The following is a 21,510-nucleotide window of genomic DNA, read 5'->3' as shown; positions in this document are numbered from 1 at the left end:
CCTAAATTCCTGATCGTATTTTAAACAATTAACAACGGTCTATAAGAGTCGTGGGGATATAGTTTTATAAATCTTTGAATGTTTTTTGTTTACTATTAAATGGGATGAGAAAATAGAGTCAAAAGGTGTCTCATCTTCCCCCACCCTATTGTATTAATTTTTAAAACACAATGTTTCTTAAATGCTACTATATAGTCGCGCCTATGGAGACTACTACGCAATGAAATTAAATACGTTTCTTGACGAACTTCGGTTTCGATTGTGTAACTAAAGCGATTTTACAGGAACTGAGAACTGTGAAACACAACAGCATTGCAAAGAATCGCGAAATTTTCAAAACATTTAAATCTCTGTTGGACTAAGAGTGAGCCTTCGGGTTTGAAGTAATTTGTTTTCGCTTCCAAGCATCCGTAACGGTTCGGGCGGCGTAGTTTATACAGATTATATTGGTTTGTCACATGAGGGTAAACAGGTCACATGACAAAGGTCGTGATAGATCCAAGCAAGACATACCGTGACCAGTGATGCGCAACGAAGAATTACCAGTGTTGACCAACGATTTTCTGTCTGACAACAAATTTTCGCTTTGTCTGAATTATCTTGGGGAAACTAGCGAATACTGTTAGATAAAGGCGAAAAAGAAAGGACGTCTGGATTTTATGTAAAGGGACATCGGTTTATATAGTGATTTTTAGCATTGATAATAAAGATGAACTTTATAATGGGCAAAAAGCAAAACAACTTGCTCTAAATGTCATCATCTAACTACAGGCTCGTAGTTGGGAACCACTTCACGAATAATTAGCGTTCGTCGTTTTCAAGCCTCGCATGTATAAAGTTACCTTCGCATAACTTCACGCAACACAGCAGAGAGAACAAAAGATTGCTTGTTCCGTCGAAACAACAGCGAAAAAAAGAGTTTTGTAAACTTTGCACCAAAAAGGTGCGGCGGATTATACCAAGGGGAGTCTACGTTTATATCGGTGTTGGATCAACAATATATATTAAAGATCATATGCAAAACACTATACAGGTATAAGTATGGTGGGGTGGGGGAAGATGGGACACCTGTTCATTCTATTTTCTCGTCCCATTTAGTAGTGAACCAAGAAAATTCAAAGAAATATAAAATCGCATTCTCACGACTTCTTTAGACCGTTGTTAATTGTTTAAAACACGATCAGGATATTTAATTATTGTGCGCTAAAGGTGTCCTATCTTCACCCAGCCTAATATATATCGGAAACTACTAAGCTACGAATCCAAATAAACAAACCAATGAATTTAATTTGTTTTATTGTAGCATGGTAAAAGCAATGGCAGTTAGTATAACACAGGTGTGCTCTGTTTCATTCGATCACTTCGTGTCTGCTTACGAGTTACGACGTATATAACTTCGTGTGATTGTAACTTATACACTGCGACACTTAATCCATGGCTTGGTTCATAATAAACATCATCATTGTGGAAGCGAGTCGGTTGGTTGATTATTTGTGGCGAATTCTTCACTTTGTGAGCAAATAAACAAAAGTTGGCGGAAACAGAATTTGTTTCGACATCAGTTTACGCAACGACAGTTGCTATGATGGGACGTCACAATAACTTGGAGATGATTTGAAACCAATAATAAATGTACCGTGGAGTAAGATGGGAACTGTTGCACAAAATATCTTATATTTCCTAAACCTTGTTTTACAATTAACAACGTATTTGAGAGTAGCAAAGATACGGTTATATGGTTCCGTAAATATTCTTTGTTTTTTACCAAACGAACAATAAAGTAGAATCCAAGCGTGGACCATCTTACCCCAACACTGTATATAGTCAATGCATCATAATACAGTTAACCAAATGATTTTAGAAACCTGTGTAAAGGAAATACAAATTTAGAAAAGGTTTCAAGCACACAAAACATAATACAAAACTTACCGTAGTAAACGTGGGGGTAAATAAAAAACAACAACTCGGATTCGAAATTCATAGGACTCTCTAACGCCCACACGCGGTAAGATATTTTAAACACACGACAAACAACAATTACCATGGAATCGTATTATATTTCATAATTACGACATTATAATGAGTGCAAAAAAGAAACATGGGAATTATTTTAGTAAAATCGATAAAAGTCAAAGCTTATTACAACTTTAAAGGTGTCTTGCATAGGGAAAAACCCTAACACGAGAATCTGCAACAACATAGAAATAACGCACAAGGCAAAATATCTACTTTAATAATATTTTGCAATAAAGAAGATATTTCCTATACCCCACTAATTCAACTGCAAGTTATGCTTCATAAAATCTTTAAATATAAAGCTAAATATTTCAGTAATTCGTTAAAGTGACCACACACCAAAATCCATACGTGCTTTGGCAACAGAACTAAATATTCTGATCAAATAGGAGGTTGGTTGTTGGTGTTCATCATGGGATGTATTGAACGTTTAAAAGCACCCGCGTTATTTACAATTGGTTCAAGTTCAACTTTCAAACTGAACTTATTTTTGGCAACTTTGTCTTTTCTTGCGGTTGTGATGTCACAATGCCATTCTTCTTTGGCTCTTCTAACAATAATGTCCGAGAGTCCGAAGACAAGACGGTGACAGTTGACACATCGTGGTCGCCGGTGCTACTCGTGTCTTTCGTGTCAACAACGGACACATCATGCACGCCATTAGTGCCCACCGGCCCCAAATGTTCGATGACAACATTAGGGTTTGTCTCGCTTTCATATGATACGGAGTTGTTACTGTTGTAGCTGATATGGGCAAGGGGCACCGATGTGACACCTCCACTAATAGATTGCATGGGGTAAGCATGGTGGGATATTGTGATGGACGGCCCGTTATCGTCGCTTGTGGAAACTGTCAATCAAAAACAAGAATATTTAAAAAAAGTAGCTCAAACATTGACATTGGTAGAAGAAAATATCATACCACAATTTTTATTTATTTCTTTGAAAACGAAAGCAAAGATCACGTCTTGGTTAAGCAGAAAAATATAAACAAAATATAAAAATTATCGTGGGAACAGACCAAATCTGGCCTATATAGAAAAAAGATAGAAATAATTTTCAAACCCGGATCAGTTTGTTTGTCGTCAACGTCATTGTTTGGTTGTTGTGGATACTGTGGTTGTCGAGGGTATGTGGCGCCCTCTGTGTCGTAATATTCGGCGTGGGTTTGGTGGTTGGAACCCGGTTGGCTGGAAGACTGAAATGATAAAGTTGTTTTAACATAGGTGAAAAAAACTTCGGTTGTATGGTCGGTTCCAATACAAAAATGAAAACAATATTTTATTAACAAGCTGGATAAAGCACAAAATTTTGGTCAGTCAATACCGTATGTACTGTCTAGCAGAATACCATAGCTATGTTCACAGCTAACCAGGTACATGAAACATGGATTAAACTTGTTCATAGATTTAATTTGATCTTATAAAAGCTAAGCATATGCTACATGTTTAGTAGTTTATAAGTACCATGCTAGGGGTGTAGGCAGTGGCGCAGCCAGAAAAAAATAAGGGGGGGGGGGTTTAATCAAAAAAATTTCCCAAATTTTTTTTTTAATAATTTTTTTATATTTATTTTTATGGTGTTTAAGGGGGGGTCGCGACCCTCTAAACCCCCTAACCCCCCTGGGTGTAGGGTATTAGACAAAGTTAGTCAAATGCCCGTCAATGATAAAACAGCAACCCATGCTATGGGCTCACTGTATGGCAAATAATATGATGGTTTTAATAAAATTTATGTTTACATTTATGCCTGTTAAACTTGAAAACAAGGAATTATTGATTATTCAACATTTATACTTGTGAAACACTTGTCTATTTTATAATTGCTACATCATATAACTGGGTGATGCCCAGGTTGTCCCATAACCCCACTTTATTTATATAAATATTAAAAATACATCGACCCAATTTTTTTATTAACATGAAAGTGGAGCCAACAAACAAATACAATATATTTATGGCTGGCGTTGAACTGTTTAATATTTCAAACCTTTTGCTTTCTTTGGCATTTACACCAACAATATCAGCCAGGTTATATTTTAATCAACGTACAGTTCATGAAATACACCCCGCATCACCATGGCACAGCATAGTTGCCATTGAAGCACAACTTACCACGGCAATTTGCTGCATGCCCATTTTTTAGGATGAAATATTATACTCAAGAAAACTAAATCGGCATTTTTTACTGGATTAGAAAACACCGCTGCAGTAATTGCTTAATGTGATGGTGAATTTTACGGAAATAAACTAGTATTTGATTCTATGTGGGTAAAGTCTGTGTTGAAGACCTGAAATTTAGGCTAGATTTGGCCTTTCACCCTAATAGTGTATGTAAAGCTCTATTTTAATCAGATTTTGCAGATTTTCTTCTGCAAAATACGTTGCGACATGCTATGTGAATATCATGAACTGAAATAGTCTGTTCGGAAAATCACTGTGCACTTACAAACTTATTAACAAACCTGCCTCAGTATTAAATCCATGGAACAAAATAAAAATGGCTCCAAACACTACAAACTAAAGTGGTGGGAATGTCTTGAACCCCAAATACCTGTCCTTGTGTTCCTGATCCATAAGTTCTTCCATTGCTCCCATCTCTATGCGCATCAGGAGCAACATAATCATCTGATACAAATCCCCGCCGATCCAGCATTGAAGGAGGGAGTGGGGAACACAAGACGTAACAGCAGTTCTTCCACCACCCTCCCTGGTCAAACGGATTCTGGATTTCTCGATTTCGTTTCTTCGACCATGTTCCTTTAATCTGTGATGTAATAATGCATGTTATGACATCATATGCAGACAACATATTTAGGTTGAAAGTAGAATGAAACTGTAGGAAATAGATTTTATTCAGCTTGATCAGTAACAGCCAACAATGCGTTAAAATACCAGAAAAAATAAAACAGCTATATTAGCGAAAATCGGATTTTGAGATTTCCCAGAATCAGCTTGTGCATTTATAGCAAGGCATATTTTGCAATTGTTGTAACTGTTGTTAGTATAATGTAGTACTTAGTTCTATCTTGGTGAAAACATAAATTGTGCTAATGATGTATTGCCGGTTCTTTGGTACAAAAAAAACTTTTTACCATAAGAGCAATTCCAAGTATTGTACATAACAATGGCTATTGTTTACTTATTAATCAATATATTGTTATTTAATAGAAAACTCATATTGATTAATGTTGTTAACAAGGTATACTATGATATAATAATACATCATTTTATTATATTAGATAGATTAATGGTACAGGTTTATTATCTCTTCCTGTTAAATATAGTGGTGTGGGGGCAGAATAAAGATCAAAGTGACAAATTAATCATCATATTATAAACACATTGTTTTTAGTTGCGAGCATATGTTTCTTCTGCAGGCACTTAACAAGGGTTTTTTGCAGCAAAGTGGCCACTAATGGGTTGTGTATGTTGTCATATAGTAGGGTGGAGGAAGATGGAACACCTTTAGCACATAATATCCAAATATTCTAATCAAATTTTAAACAATTGACAACGGCCTTTAAGAGTCGTAACTCGTAAGAATAGAGTTTTAAAATTCTTTGAATGTTCCTTGTTTACTACCAAATGGGACAATAAAATAGAATAAAAATGTGCCCTACTATATAATATTTAAACAATAAATACTGAACATCAACTTACATCTTCGTTAGTTGTAAGACTCCTCGCTACAAGGTAGGAATGGAAACCCGACAATCCAATCACCGACCAAATACTGAAGAAACAAATCAACACTTCGAGGACAGTGAGGGGGGTTAAGGAGGGTAAACATGGGGTTTGGGTGGTAAGGTAACATGACACCCAACTTTTACAACAGGGGGTTTGGAAAATCAGAAGAGGACATGGGGTTTAGGTAGTTTAATATGTGTCATGTATAGAGTACACTATCTTGGTTTATTGGGTCACTATTTCTTTCACAAGATGTATTTTGCTTTCTTAGATATATATACATATCATCTAAATGATCTAATAAGTAATAAAAGAATTATCATTTCAACATAATATTCATATTTTATTAAAATATTAAAAGGATATCTTCCAGGACTTATCTTAAGAGCTTCCAGGAATCCACCTTGTAGACCAGATACTGTAGGATAAAATATAGATGTCAAAAAACGGATTCATGTATTTTTATAAAGTTATGTTATTGGTGTAGGGTGTTTAATGATGTCAATAAACTATGTGGGGATTTCTCTTTTTTATATAACAGACTATCTATCAAAAAATGCAAGAATTTGTATATATATCTACATTACTACATATAAACATTACAAGGGTATCGATATAAATAAAATTAGGTGGTTTTTTGTACAGATACTTTGTAAGATAACAGCGAAGTTGGGAATTTTTTTGGCAAACAATTAAAGCAAGCTTTGAACTTATGTATGGTGTAATTTCTTAATGTTTTATTGGAGACTTTTAATAGAAATGACAAATTACCAAGAATTAAAGTTCATACTATGCAGTCTGGTAATGATTTTAGGGGACAATTGGTCACATATCATTTCCGTGTGACAATTAAATCAATGTGTGTATATAACTTGAATATGGGGTGAACAAATACATTATGTTATTTTAAAACAACTTCAAACAAACCTTCAATATGTTAAAGTTATTGTAATAAAATATTTAAACAAAAACAACTTACAAAGTATAATATGTGTCACAGAGAAACTGAATATGAACAAACAAAGCAATGTTAGTGATGTCACAAATAGAAAGAAGTAGCGATAATTTCTTCGTCCGACACAGTTCCCCACCCATGGACAATGATGGTCGAAGTTTTCTGAAAATATTTCATCATATTTAACATTATGACATCACAGAATTGACTTGATGACATTTACTTTCAACTTAATTGTTAACAATGACATTTCATTTTTGACATCATAATAGCTTCGGGGTTTTAGAACTTTATGCATTATTGTTTCACAAAACTAGTGTACAACTAATTGTTAGGCCATCATTTTTTTTAATATTGTTTTAAAATATTCTGCTACTTTTGTTATCAGCCATAAAGCACTATAGACTTATTGATTAAACATTGATAAAGTATTACAGAATGGCTGGCCAAACATTGAATAAAATTAAGAGTTATGTACAACCATTTTTATATTGAATGAGCAAAAAAGTATGGAAAAAAATTGAGAAAAAATAGTAAAAACTTGAACAACACAAATGACGGTTTTGAGACAAATAGCAAAAATATAAAACCAAAAAAGTCTGTTATGAGATAAATAACAATTGAAATAAAAAACGCCCATTTTAAGATAAATAGCAATTGAAATAGACTTCACACTCATATTTAACACTGCAAGACACCGTGGATTGCTGCAGTTATACAACACATGGTGAGGTTACACCACATGAATTATTGAACTTGTGTATTTAGACTTGAGGTTCAACGTTCTTAGAAAGATTGAAATGTTCACATAAAAGCTTGGGAGTTGTGAGCATGAATGTCAGTGAATATGATTACTTGCTTCATGTTTTAATTAAATGTTTAATTAAATCTACTGCACTTATTATGATACTGGCTATGAGATCATACAATATTGTTGCTGTCTTTATTTAATTAATTATTGAATATTAATTAGGATTATCATTCTATAACAATAACATGGATTTGTAAGATGTGTGTGAATAGCATACTCAACAATCATATTATTTTAATTCTTAAAAACGTCTTTTATAAAATTACCAAAACCAATCACAAATTTTAACTCTGGCAGTTATATAAGGTTCCCACTTTATCCTTAAAACAAACAAATTAAACTTATTACTGCAATATAGTGGTAAAAGGCTTCACCTTTATAGCCATTCACAACATAGAAATCATATAATAAGGTACTCAACTAAACATGAAGAGTGCTCAATAATTTAAATGTTAAAGAAACAAACACACTTCAACTAAGTGTGTTAAGTGTTATTGTATATTAGGCTGCACTTCAAAATTTAATTATTTTCATTGTTAGTTTAGTAGCAAAATCTTCACACCAATCGCATAGACCCTAAAATCCTGTAAAGTATGAACTCTAATATTCAATTTACTTCGGAAGGTAAGAAAATGCCTTAATCTTGACGGAACAAAGTTAAAGTGATGTAAGCCACCATTATAGTATCATATAAAGTGTATGTGAACAGCAGAATACAGTAGTTATCATAAGTGTTTTCATAAGGAAAATTTCGAATACCAGCAAGCTGAACTTGCCATTTAGAATATCAGTTCAGGCGACATTTAAATGGGACACCGACATTTACATTCCTTTAATCAGTTTAACCAAGATGTCATTAATAACAATAATGTAGGAATAATGGGCCAACTTTGGCCTAATTTTTAGGTCTGCCTTGCCATAAGACATAACCCATATAAAATATAATGTGCGTATTGCATATACAATGTTGGGTTTATAAACCATCTTTGCTAAAAATCTCAGGTTTTATGCCGTGCTACAATATAAGACACCACGTCCCACCCATATGGAATAAAAACTGTAGGCCTAATTTTTTTACATAGGTTTTAAATTTTAGCAAATAATAACAAACTGAGCGGTATAGAATAGAAATTGAATATGAATGAAATTTTTTGAAATAAATTTTAAAGTTTGGCAAATAACATCTAATCCCAACTTACCCACACAGTTGTCGCACATGCTACAATGGGAGGCTCGCGGAGGTCGGAATATTTTACAGGTGAAACAATATTTCAGTTTCATAGGCGTCCCGTTAATAGTGATATCTAGTATTCGAGGTGGGGGCCGATATTCTCGGGTGTTTTCGTCTCTAGCTTGCTGGTCTAGGATGGAAAAGATATGTTAGTTTTATGTGGCATTGAACGCCTAAATGTTAATTGCTTGTTTGGTTGTAAAAAAGTGTGTCAAAAACTTTTTATTCTTGCTGATTTAAGATAGGTGTATAAGTATATTATTAGCAATAAAATATTTTATTATAAATATTACGGATGTGCCCAGAATTTAAAACCTTAAATGAATACAACTCATTTATGGCGGGGCAACTACAGTCGTAATAACATGGGTGTTCTGTTTCATACACCCCGTCCCTTTCAAACACCCCGTTTTATTGCCTAAGGGCATAGATATACATTTATGTTTCTATGTGAAAATTCCTTCTTTACCTTGTAAACACCTTTCAAGATAAGCAGCTTCCTCGGGGGTTGATCGGGGTATAATCCCTGGATCGCTCCAAGCAGTTCGGAGTAAACATCCCATGTTAAATAAGAAGAGGAGACCACAAGCGATTGGGATGAAATATCCATAAGGAAGATGGGTAACCAACGTTAATCTGCACCTGGGGTGGGTGGGGGGTTTAAAGGGAGCCATGTTATTGTTAAAGTAACCGTTAGGGTGATGCACTCTGAACAATGTTGTTAGTCAGCTTTTTGTTAAGTCACTATTGTAGTATAATTTGCACTAAAATGTATGCGTTAAAAGTCCTAAAACTATGGAAAAATATGAGTTAAAACTAATACACTGTGGTGAAATGAACAACTCCGTCTAAATCTTAAATCCTATGTTGTGCCACCTGCCAGGCTGTAAGACCTTACACATATAATAGATTAGACTATGCTGTACAATACAATGTTGTTGCTGCCAATTGATTGCACAAATTTTTCCAATTAGAGCTGTAAGAAGCACCAACAACACATGGTGCTGGTGTTCTTTAATTGGATCCTTTGTATGAACATTGATTTTTGAAATATTGCTATTCGTAGTAAGGAGAAACTCCACACCACTATCTCAATGTTGTTGTAACTGACTAGCACGCAATATAATACCAATAACTAATAAACCAGTGTCAGATATATGAGGTGGGACAGACTGACACAAAAATATTCTTTTAAAAAGTGATCAGTTTGCAAACTACTAAAACTAAAGGTTTAGTGACCCCAATATTTTTGGATTTATCGGTTGTATAAAAAAATAATAGAAAATTCTCACTCGAATCCAAAGAATAAGGCAACTGTGACGAGAATAAGGCTGATTGTGAAGTAAAGAATCCCTGTTTGTCGCGCCATGATAATACGACCATCACATAAGAACTTGTTGCGGCCGGGAAATATCTGAAATAATAAAAAATAGAACAAAATTATGAGCTAAACTTTAGGGGTGACTAGGGGACACATTTAAAAAAAGGGTGATGTTTATCAACCCAGTTTTACATCTAAAATAGCTTTAAATTTGCTGTCAGTGGTCTTTACAAAGCAGAGAAAAAGTATATGTACTGCAATCACCACATTAATCAATAAGGTTCCCTATGTTTAAGTGTCAGTGAATTTTAGCAATGCCACCTAAGATTTTATTAAAATTAGGAAACAAAACAACAAACACTAGATAACATACATAAAACCACCTAGCATGACATATTGGTAGGGATGCACATTACAGAATAATTAGGTATTCTAGGATATCCTAGAATACTTTAATTCGAATCTAGAATTCCGAATCTAGAATTTCGAATCTTTTTATATTTATAGGAAAAAAAATTTTACGCACAAAAGTCAGTTTATTGACCCTTTCATAACAGCTTTGTTGGTTCTTGAGTTGTAAAATGATCAAAAATTGTACTATTGGGTAGTTTTTGCGTCATGAAACGTATAGCAGGCTATGAAAAGACGTTACGAAACGTTTACTCTCGAAAGTCCCACAAACACAAAAATATTTTTTTCAAAATTAATAAGTTTCAAAAATTGTTAATGTAGTATATGAGATGACGTGTAACGATGTCATTAAACAGAATACCGAATCCCGTAATTAGAATCGAATACAACAGGATTCGGATCTCATGGATTCGAAATTCTGTAATGTGCATCCCTACATATTGGTTATTTCGTTATACGCAAATTTATCTCAAAACCTGCCAGACACGTTGTCATTATACAGCATATAGATTGATTAGTTGTCACATGCAACAGTTATATCCAGACATGTAGCAGCTTACATGAAACATGGATGTATCTATCATACACAGAACAATCGTAATCAATATATAGTAGGATGGGGGAAGATGGGACACCTTTAGCACATAATATCCAGATATTCTGATCGTGTTTTAAACAGTTAACAACGGTCTATGGAAGTCATGAGGCCATAGTTTCATATTTCTTTAAATGTTCTTTGTTTAATACTAAATGGGACGAGAAAATAGAGTTAAAAAGTGTCCCATCTTCCCCCATCCTACTGTACAATATTTATTTTGGAGTAAGAAACTTTAACTGGAAGATGTAACTAAAAAGTCCAATGCACTTTAAAAAACTTTTTTAAGATATCTATTATAGGCCTAGCTATACATATACTTGTCATTTATTAATACCGGGTAAAAAAAAGTCTTTATTTATATATAATTATATAAAGTTGTTAAATGGGACACTGCAGTACCACACCAGATAACTTACATAAAGTTTATAGTTTATTAAACACAATGTTTCTAAGAATTCGCAAATTAATTATTTGCCAATGACTTGCATTATCACTAGTCTCTCTTACCACATACAACTTATAACATATTATACATTCTGGCCAACTAATCAAGTACAACAACAAAAACACTACAAATATTTATTCCATAACCAAGGTTATAATTCAAATATGGACATGAAGGCATCACTTGTTTACAGTGAATGCTAACTTCAAACTTGTTGTTTTATTTAATTGACTGGGAAAAAAGGGAAATTGACGTTTAAGGAAGTGACCTAGTATATTGTTTATTACATCATAATGAAGTTCCTTGTCTTGTTAACAAAGCATTGAGCTAACCTCAGTGTTTTATTTTGGGTTAAAATTATAATCAGCTCTAAGTAGAAACTGAGCATGGTGTATTTCTTGAGTAATTTTGAAAGATATAATTACAAAGCAACTTATACATGCAACATGAATAATTTAAATGCACACAACCCACATATTTCTTGAGTTAAATATAACACACCATTATACAATGACACTTGCATAAGAAACTAAATATAAATGAAGGAGGCAATTGGTTTCTAGATTGAACGTTTAAAATAAATGATTTAACCGAGTGTCTTGAACAATAATTAAACATAGGTGAATATTTAATGGGTATTGATTTATCCCAATTCATTGTTAGCCAAGAATAGCAGATTTAACTTGTGGTGCTTTTTTTATAAAAACATGTTGAAACTTTAAAATGTTCTACAAAAAAATCCATCAATGGTTACATTAATAGTATTGACTGATATGATGGTTTAATTTAAAATGCTCAACCACGCAAGTATTTTAATAATTTCACTCCTTCCAAATGGGTGTAGTAAACATGTCAATATTTACCACCACATTGACGTATAAAGGTTGAAAAATAAATTCAGTTTATTGATTTAAGATGATCTAGAAATATTTTTTTATCGACAAGTTAAACAAAAACGATTAAAACATATAGATTTCCTCCAAAGATTTTTAAAGAGGCTTTTGATGAATAATATCTTTTATTTTTACAAGCACAGAATTACTTTTTAAAATGTGTTTCTTCAAATATGCTTGAAATTAGTTGAAACTTCTACATTAAACATAACATGCTACATCATATGAATGAAATATTATTTACTATTCAAATACCATAATACTCCGAAGACTAGAAATAGAATAAGATACAAGCCATGAACATCGTATGTGGCTATACCAGCTGGAAGGATATTACACAAACTACATAACAACTGCATTGATAAAAAACAACCTTAAACCTACTGATTTCACACGCTATAGTGACTATAGCTATCACACAGAAACACTATACACTGCATATGCGGCGATATGCCTATGAACTACAATATAGTCAACGCACATGCCATACCAACAAGATAGAAATCTCACAGTATACCAACTAAATATTACACAGTATACCAACTAAATATCACACAGTATACCAACTAAATATCACACAGTGTACCGACTAAATATCACACATTATACCAACTAGATATCACACAGTATACCAACTAAATATCTCACAGTATACCAACTAAATATTACACAGTATACCAACTAAATATTACACAGTATACCAACTAGATATCACACAGTATACCAACTAAATATCACACAGTATACCAACTAGATATCACACAGTGTACCGACTAAATATCACACAGTATACCAACTAAATATCACACAGTATACCAACTAAATATCACACAGTATACCAACTAAATATCACACATTATACCAACTAAATATCACACAGTGTACCAACTAGATACCACACAGTGTGCCAACTAGATATCACACAGTATACCAACTAAATATCACACAGTATACCAACCTCCCATTTCCTTAATCTCCTTATATTTGGTTGATGAATTGGTGAACTTGATGATGTTGTTGATATTCTTGCTGTGGAAGATGAATCGACATGAGCTGCACATTGGGATGATAGGTGTTAGTATTGTTGGATACATTTATACAACAAGCATTCACTATTGAGTCATAACATGAGTGTCTTTATACACCAGACAGTACAGGCACACTCTGTATATCAATGCATTTCAGGTTTACTGTTAGTTGTCTTCGTATACACCAGATATATGGTGTATTTATTATACACCATACACCTCATGCCCACTGCCAAGTTATAACATAGGTGTCTTTTTTATACCGAAAACACATGGTGTATTCATACACCCCATGTTCACTGTCACACATGGTGTACTCATACACCTCATGCTAAAAATAGAGAAACAACATTGGTGCTTTTATATATGACCTAATATTGTAAAGTTAATGGAACATAGAAATCCCATAAACGAACCTGGTGACTTGGCAGCTGAGTTTCGTTCAGACGCCGACGCCGGAGAGGCCGTCATTACACTGTAACCTTTCGAAAACAGATTTCTTTATTTTATTTATCTACCTACAAGAAACTGTAACAAAACATGTCGGATATTTAGTATTTGAATAATAAGTTAGGAAGATCAGTATCCCACTATCAAATACTTCAACTTAACTGTGTATTGTACAGACTCTGGTTTACACTGACACTTCTGTACCTTATAAATAATGAAATAAACAATTTTACAAATATAGAACAGTTCAATTCAATAAAATACCGAAGAACCAACGGAAAACAAATTAAAACAACACGACTACGAAAGCATTACTATGCCAACGACATACAGTTGATAATACGGAATATACAGCTAATTTCATGAACAATCCTGAAGTTTATTAGTACACACATATATAAAAATTAGTAATTAATTAACCGTACACTCACAACTTTCTGCACGAAACTTTCTTCGCAAAATAAACTAGACTTTCGGGAGTCACCAGATGTACGTAAATGCAATCCGCCTCCGTGACAACTTTAGCGCGTTTGGTGTCTTGCAAAAACGCATAAAATTCAAGTCAAGTTAATTTTATGAATTTAAACATTCTATTTTATTTTTAAATTATATTTCCAAGACTTTTTGTCACATCTAAACAACTATTTGTTGGGCCACAAATGTGAACGGGGAGTTTTACTTATGATATCTATAAAACAGTATATTGTCTCTATTACCTACTGTTGCTATAGTAACTTCAAGATAGACGCGATTTCAGAATCGCAAACAGAAAATGTTCTGTTAGCATATTACAAAGAAATTCCAAGATCTTATACAAACAATCACGCGTGCTACGAATAAATGTTAGTGATTATTCATAGAATTATTGTTTCTTTTAAATAAAAGTGCCGTAGTTTTAATGGAGCAGAAAGATGTTTAGTTTTTCGAATGTGATTTTTATTTGTAGATTTTACAGGCCAAATTTGTTTACTAAGTATATTTTCACTGCAGTATCTTCGATAACTTAACGCATAAAGAGAGGTTGGTTCTATGTAGCATTAGTTGTATAATTTTTTTTTAACTTTTAAAATCAGCATTTTTGTAGCTCGTAGATGTGTGTTTTTGTAACCAAGTAATGGACAAAAAAGATAAATCATCAGTTCCGCATCTGATGTCGTTTTCTGGTTCGTCACCTGAAGATGTTGAACACGCGAAGAGCTTTTGGCGATCTTTGAATCTTCATCCACCTTTGGAATCTCGTTTGGTCTCCGCCGATATCAGACAGCGACTCAAGGTCGCCACCGTGCGGCCGAAGAATGACGAGTTAGCGGTTGAATGTCCAGCAAGCGAGAACGAACGTTTCATGAAGCAAGCGCATGAACAGGAAAAAGCTGACGAACGAATCAAATATCGCGCACTTGCGCAACAGAGAGAACAAGTCTTAAACTTGCTGTACCGTCAACGAGCTCAGCGAATGGCAAAAGAAATGATTTCACGAAACCATCGATAGCGTTTTTACCACTCCTTTATTTTGCCACATATTAAATTTACTTTTGCTGCTACAAACTGCCATATTTTAACACAGTTTGCTTCGACACTCGTCGTTTGTATTCAGTTTACGTAAAATTTGATATACTTTTCGAATACGATAGCGAATAGCACATTAAAACAAAGAAGAAAAGGAAATCAACAGCAAAACAACAGTAATTAAAATGAATAACAAGTCCAAGAAACAGCAGATTCTTAAGAAATATAATCCAGGAAACTGGTATTTTTGGCCCAACAAACTTCACGTATTAAAAGCTGTAACGATAGTTTCTCGAACACACTTGTAGTTCTAAATTTAGGTTTCAAGCACTCATAGCGCATTATTGTGTACCTATCCTAATAAAATATTTTATTAGAAATAAAATCTGCCTACAAAATATTTTGTCTTTCAGGAACACAATAACGTAAGTCAATTAATGTAATGATCATTTCTCGTGATATATATCACGTGCGTGTTTGCGTATCCTCATGACTCTAAAATAGACGACGTTGTTTTGTTCAAACATGATTAGGAAATACTGAATTTTATATCATATTACGATGTCCATATTTCCCCACAGTACTTTATACTGTACACCAAACGTCCGTTTAGCGAACCATATATTCCCCTACAGTTCCAGTAAATCATCTGTGTCAATTGAAATAAGCGGAAATAGGAATGACGTCACATTACCAAGTTACAGTCACGTGGCATGAGCTGTCTTCACTTAATCACGTTTGTTTGTGGGAAAGATTACGTGCATATATATGTAAACTAGTCAACAATATGATCATCTGTTTTAACAAGCCCATTATTTAACTGAACAATGGTCAAGTTTCTATTAAATAAGTAGAATGTAAAAAATATAAAATACTCATTTTGTTCTATGCTGTAGGGTGGGGGAGGATGGGACACCAAATATCCTGATTGCATTTTAACCAATTAATAACGTTCTGTGTGAGTCGTAAGAACACAGTTTTATAATTTTTTACAAATTCTGTTTAGTGTTTACTACCAAATAAGACGATAAAGTATAATGAAAAGGTGTCCCATCTTCCTCAATACTATAATAATGATGAAGTCCTACAGTGTAGCTTACCAGGAGTACGAAATTTATGTCAAAGTTGCCTGATAACCACAACGTTTATGCGCGTTACTGTCTGCCGTCTATATTGCGAATTGCGGTCTAAAGTTAAACCCAATGGTTATTCCCGCACGAATACTGAGCCGACGTAGCCTTATCGTCGTTGTTAATATTTCGAACCTGTTTTTTTATGTATTCAAGGCTCCTTTATGATCATATACGATCTCGTGCAAACTTGTAAAAGGCTTAAAATAATCTTTAGTGTATGACTAAGCAAGTTTTTAAAGATTGTATTAAGTAAACATTAAGCGGCGTGTTAAGATGGGTGAGCCGTATCCACGCAACCAACAAAAGACACGCTATGGATTTTGACAAGCTGTTCTTGTCTATGATAATACGTAGACACAGAATAGGCTACACTAAAAATTTAAACTACATCGTGATTCGTGTTAACCTCCGTTTAAAACATAATAGTTCTTCCGCAACGAGCACTGATGGAAAATTTTAGGAAAGAGCCACTAACTTAGATGTATGGGAAATGTGGGACACGTGTACGTAACAGAACAGCCATGTTATAATGACTGTCGCTTTCTTGCGAGGAGAAATAAGATACTTTCATTCATAAGTTAGGACTATGTATAATACTCCCATACCTGACCAGTTTTAAACCATCTGCATCTCAATATCAATATAGTGAATATTAATGGGACAGCTTGGCTGATATTTCCCACCACCCACCAGGATATGAATGAGAAAGTCCCTAAAGGTCTAACTTATCAAATACAGTAAAATAGACTCCATTCTTGTGGTTTATTTACATATACAAGTACTGTTGATGGTTCGCCCAACACAGTGCAAATACATTAGGTTTGATTTATTATATTACATAGAATAAAACAATTTGAACAAAATTAAAGATAAAAAACAATTCGGGCCAAAATAAGTTTAATTCATTTGATTGAAATTAGGATTCTTACAGAACAGAAGGCATTGTTATCCCACAATGTAAGTAACATGGCAACTTATTAAGCAATAAACAACATATTGTGAACCAACAATGAACCAATTGATAATGATTATGACATCACAGTTGCAATAATCACCTGCACCAAAAACACCCACAACGCTACGATATAACATTTCTATGTCCACACCTGACTACAAATAATAACCGACATCTACCAACGTAAACATTTGTGTTGTAACAGAAGGCACATTATGGCATCATAATAAGGTGTTTGAGAATAATTAATAAACTAATTGTGATGTAACATACAGAAAAGTGAATTCAAATAGTTAGGAAACTGATTGGTTGAAAGTTAATTTTCATATTTAAAGATGCACATAGTTTGTTAGTAGTCTAGCTCTACTAAGTAAATACCGTTTTAGAGAATAAAGTCAATAACAAAGCAATTCTTGGATACGAAAATGATTTTGATTGGTTTGATTTAAATGAATACACTTAAATAAATAAAATGAAACATACATATTGTTTCTATGTTATGCATAATATTGTGTTTATGAGCGTTTCTTACATAGGTGGAAATAACAACAAGTTTCTTGCATTAATTTTGAACTGGTAATGGCACAATATGTCCTTGGTTGTTCCTCGGATTACATGCATGTATTGGTGACAAATCCAGTTTCATAAATCTCAGTTTGATTGAATTTTCAACGAAGAATGAAGAATGTGCAAATAACAACAGATGGTTCCAGTTTCTACAAAAGTTTTGCGAAAACGCCAGTAACGTTGGTAGTCACGTTCTCAGCATGACTCGGCGCTAGTAAAAATGGGTTTTCGAACGCGTGCCAAAGAGGTTTTTCCTCAGAGTAAAGTTCTGAATAAGATTCTGTGTTTTCCTGAGTCTTGCCCTTTTCATTCAACACCATACTAAATATGGAGACGGGTGCTGTGTTCGCCTTGGAAACAAAAATAAACAAATTTAAAATTGTTTTTATTATTTGATACATTGAAGGTGCCAGGGTGAGGAACCTATGATATGACTTACACCTGCTCTGCTCAATTTCCCTAGAACTGTATTTTAATTAAGCATTGCCACAATATAAGAATTACCACTTGCCAGTCAAACAGGTTTAATGAATAAACTGGCAAAAACAGGTTTTGAATTTATGTAAAGTTAATAACATGTTTTAGAAGTTGCCAAACATATCAATATGAAATATTTTAAACTATTTTAATTGGTTGTTTAGTGAGATAGTTTGGGCTTTAGTGGAGTTTCCCATTTCCACGTAAACAAATTAAGGAACGAGACAAAATCAATCATAATCAACATTCCTGGTTTCCTATTTTCGAAATAACTTTCAGCCCCCAAACCACAAGTACACACCGCACTCATCTTTGCTCTGCTTATATTTATCCTCGCATGTATTATGCAGAGCAGCAATATACAAACCCTTCCAGAACCTTTCAAACTTTTGTTTGTTTTACTGTGTGAATATTTTATTAGAGTATTTGTTGCAACTTACGTTCATGCATAGACTAAGGTGAATGATGGCAACTCCAATTAGGAAGCAAACTCCAAACATTGTGAAGAAATGGAATAGAATGTAACTTTCATGACCTCTGTGTATAATACAACATATGTATAAGTTTTCTTATACAAATTGGTTCTACTTAAATGAGAGACTGACAATGCCATTTAGGCAAAATATACAATATATATATATCTTTATTTTTATTATATAATTGGTTGGACTTGGTTGTTGTCTGTTACGTTTTCATAGCACCAGACCTTTACCAGACCTTTACTATATACTAGTTACAAACACATTGAACACAAGACTAAATAATTAATACACAGAAGGTACAGCAGAAAGCAGTAGAATATGATGGTTAAAAATAGTGCAAAATTTGTGTGGTTACTATACAACTTTCAATTTAATAATACTGATGTATTTGTATGCACTAATATAAAGGTACTGTGTCCATGTAATCCTTGTTTATTTATAATGCACCTAAGTTCATATTAGGATCTAGTTACAAACTTTGCAATGTTTAACAATGCAGCAAGCTGCAATGAGATTATGACTGCCAACCACTTGCGGTCGAATAAAACAAACACACCAAACCAAAGTTGATACCCAAGCACCTAACATAAAATTAATATATAAGGTTGGGTGGCTGGTTCGTTTCATGAAGAAAAATCGGCCAACTAGATTAACAGTGGGGACTTTTGCTCAGTAAACTTAAACAGCCTTTAATATCTTTCTTAAAATGTTTGCTAAACACTTCAATCTATTAAACAATATTAGTTTTAGGAAAGTATATTTGTTGGACTTGGAGTAGTTCTTTGTTGGACTTGGAGTAGTTAAGCAACTCAGGGGTTTAAAATCCAAATGACAGAATCATGTGTTTCTAACATACTATGAGAATTAGTTATCTTTACGTGGCAGGGTTATAGCAGACGTTATAACACGGATTTCCCACTCATTAAGTGGAGTGCCCAAGGATGCACATCATTGGTGATCACATTAAGCAATTAACCCTGTAGGCCAATCCTATATTAGCGTCATAGACGGCGAACTTTTATAAATGCAGAGGAAGCAATGAAAATTAAACACACAACTTTGTAAAACAAATTTCACCTCAATGGTTGTAATGTTTACTGATAAATGCAAAACTATGAAATAGGCATGCCCATACTGCCACACCAGGTTTTACACATATGATATGATAAATACTCTAATCTAAACACCTAGCCACAGCAGAAATTTAAGGGTAAATACGAAAAACCTGATCCCTGCCGATACTAAAGCATTGTTCTGCCCATACTGCCACACCAGGTTTTACACATATGATAAATAATCTAACCACATAGCCACAGTGTTGGACTTCAAGTCAAACATGAATTACCTGATCCCTGCATATAATCGATCCTCCTGATTGGATGGGAGCTTCCCATTGTTCTCTGAACATCCCGGATCTTCCGAAAATCTTCTACGAACTTCTTCATTTTCTCTCCCATCCATTCCAATACATCAACAAATGTAACCTTATTATATAAATGTATTGTCGTACCTGCAAGAATACGTAAGAATAAATGAAGTGCTAAAGTGACATTTAGGATTAGTAGCTACTAGCTAGTGGTTACTGGTAAGGGCTAGTATTTTTGGGGGTAGCAGTTACAGTTTAGTAGTTATAAGATTGTGGGTAGAAGAGTAGAGCAGGTGGGTGCCCTCCACCTGCCGTAGTAGACTCTAAACTGTGGCCGCCTTCACGACTCCCTAGATCAGCACCCCCTTGCTCTACATGATCCAACTCGTAGGAAGCTAACGACTACAAAAGGCCAGGTTCACAACTCAGTTTGTTAATAAACAACAACAAACGACATCATGCTACAGAAAATGTCTCTTTGTCCTAATATTTCATTGGTATAAGCCAGCATTGTTATGTGTTTTATGTGATGAGTCATAGAAAACGATCAAAGGACATACAAGGTTGCACAAACTAATATCATTACGACATTACGCCAGACAACTGTTTAATATTCAATCTTTATGCATAAAATTAAACTTGGATAAAATGTAATGTTTTTGTGCTCAAAGCACAATCGACCACTATAGAACCACATAGAAGGATTCTTCACTAACACCAACTTTTGAAATATAAAATACCAAGTGGAACATGCAAATCTAACTAACACTAGTAACTATCTCTATATTTGAACACTTTTATCCAACACCACTAATACATTTACATATCATTATCTGTGTACCTTTACATTTAAGCTATTCAAAATGATTTATTCATTTTTGGGTCCGGCGCTGTGGCATAGTGGTTAGCACGCCTGCGTGTAACCCAGAGGTAATGGGTTCATGGCTCGACGCTGCTACCATTGTGGGCGTATGTGTCTTTGGGCAAGACACTTAACGACAATTGCTCCAACCCAGTGGTTACTAATGGGTTGTCCAAATTATCAGCCATACATAAAAAAAATTAAAAAAAATAAATAATCACCCACAAAGTAACATATATGGTAACTCGTAAGCTGGCACGAGGTGTTAAACCTGTGTTATAACGACTGTCGTTATCCGGCCACGCGAGAATGAA

At 34.0% G+C, this 21,510-nt stretch overlaps 3 protein-coding genes across 5 annotated transcripts; 1 reads left to right on the top strand and 2 right to left on the bottom strand.

The window, feature by feature from the left end:
* Window positions 1-2,037: 2,037 nt before the first annotated feature.
* LOC149727305 (palmitoyltransferase ZDHHC9-like) lies at window positions 2,038-13,957 on the bottom strand. 3 transcript variants are annotated; one of them, XM_089890214.1, is made up of 11 exons: window positions 13,815-13,957; window positions 13,329-13,423; window positions 9,995-10,116; window positions 9,172-9,344; window positions 8,671-8,832; window positions 6,685-6,822; window positions 6,072-6,123; window positions 5,679-5,781; window positions 4,570-4,782; window positions 3,082-3,214; window positions 2,038-2,866 (listed from the first exon to the last, which is right to left on the bottom strand). In XM_089890214.1, exons 1-11 carry the CDS (start codon window positions 13,867-13,869, stop codon window positions 2,490-2,492), a joined length of 1,623 nt encoding a protein of 540 aa, XP_089746340.1. In that variant the 5' UTR covers window positions 13,870-13,957; the 3' UTR covers window positions 2,038-2,489. The 3 variants fall into 3 exon arrangements, with proteins under 3 accessions (XP_089746340.1, XP_089746341.1, XP_089746342.1); XM_089890215.1 differs by having other exon boundaries at window positions 13,329-13,399; window positions 13,815-13,946; XM_089890216.1 differs by lacking the exons at window positions 13,329-13,423; window positions 13,815-13,957 and adding an exon at window positions 11,449-11,569.
* An 876-nt stretch (window positions 13,958-14,833) lies between these two features.
* Window positions 14,834-15,692, top strand: LOC149727304 (cilia- and flagella-associated protein HOATZ-like). Its single transcript, XM_089890244.1, has one exon. The coding sequence runs from the start codon at window positions 14,963-14,965 to the stop codon at window positions 15,335-15,337; it is 375 nt and encodes a 124-aa protein (XP_089746370.1). The 5' UTR covers window positions 14,834-14,962; the 3' UTR covers window positions 15,338-15,692.
* A 1,818-nt stretch (window positions 15,693-17,510) lies between these two features.
* LOC149727303 (uncharacterized) lies at window positions 17,511-20,502 on the bottom strand. The gene is made up of 3 exons (XM_089890242.1): window positions 20,314-20,502; window positions 18,927-19,023; window positions 17,511-18,359 (listed from the first exon to the last, which is right to left on the bottom strand). Exons 1-3 carry the CDS (start codon window positions 20,427-20,429, stop codon window positions 18,159-18,161), a joined length of 414 nt encoding a protein of 137 aa, XP_089746368.1. The 5' UTR covers window positions 20,430-20,502; the 3' UTR covers window positions 17,511-18,158.
* Between the last annotated feature and the right edge of the window lie 1,008 nt (window positions 20,503-21,510).

The sequence above is a fragment of the Ciona robusta genome, chromosome 12 (assembly GCF_009617815.1).
Source record: "Ciona robusta chromosome 12, ASM961781v2".
NCBI classification, from domain to species: Eukaryota; Metazoa; Chordata; class Ascidiacea; order Phlebobranchia; family Cionidae; genus Ciona; species Ciona robusta.
This window is presented reverse-complemented; position numbering and strand designations above follow the sequence as displayed.

Excerpts from the sequence above, each read along its gene's own strand:
- LOC149727305 (XM_089890214.1), bottom strand. The coding sequence starts at position 13,869 with ATGACGGCCTCTCCGGCGTCGGCGTCTGAACGAAACTCAGCTGCCAAG. Across the intron at positions 10,117-13,328 it reads GGAGATTAAGGAAATGGGAG|ATATTTCCCGGCCGCAACAA; the intron begins GTTGGTATACTG and ends TTATTATTTCAG. Across the intron at positions 9,345-9,994 it reads GCCTTATTCTTTGGATTCGA|GTGCAGATTAACGTTGGTTA; the intron begins GTGAGAATTTTC and ends CACCCACCCCAG.
- LOC149727303 (XM_089890242.1), bottom strand. The coding sequence starts at position 20,429 with ATGGATGGGAGAGAAAATGAAGAAGTTCGTAGAAGATTTTCGGAAGAT. Across the intron at positions 19,024-20,313 it reads CGATTATATGCAGGGATCAG|AGGTCATGAAAGTTACATTC; the intron begins GTAATTCATGTT and ends TATTATACACAG. Across the intron at positions 18,360-18,926 it reads ACCTTAGTCTATGCATGAAC|GCGAACACAGCACCCGTCTC; the intron begins GTAAGTTGCAAC and ends TTTGTTTCCAAG.
- LOC149727304 (XM_089890244.1), top strand. The coding sequence starts at position 14,963 with ATGGACAAAAAAGATAAATCATCAGTTCCGCATCTGATGTCGTTTTCT.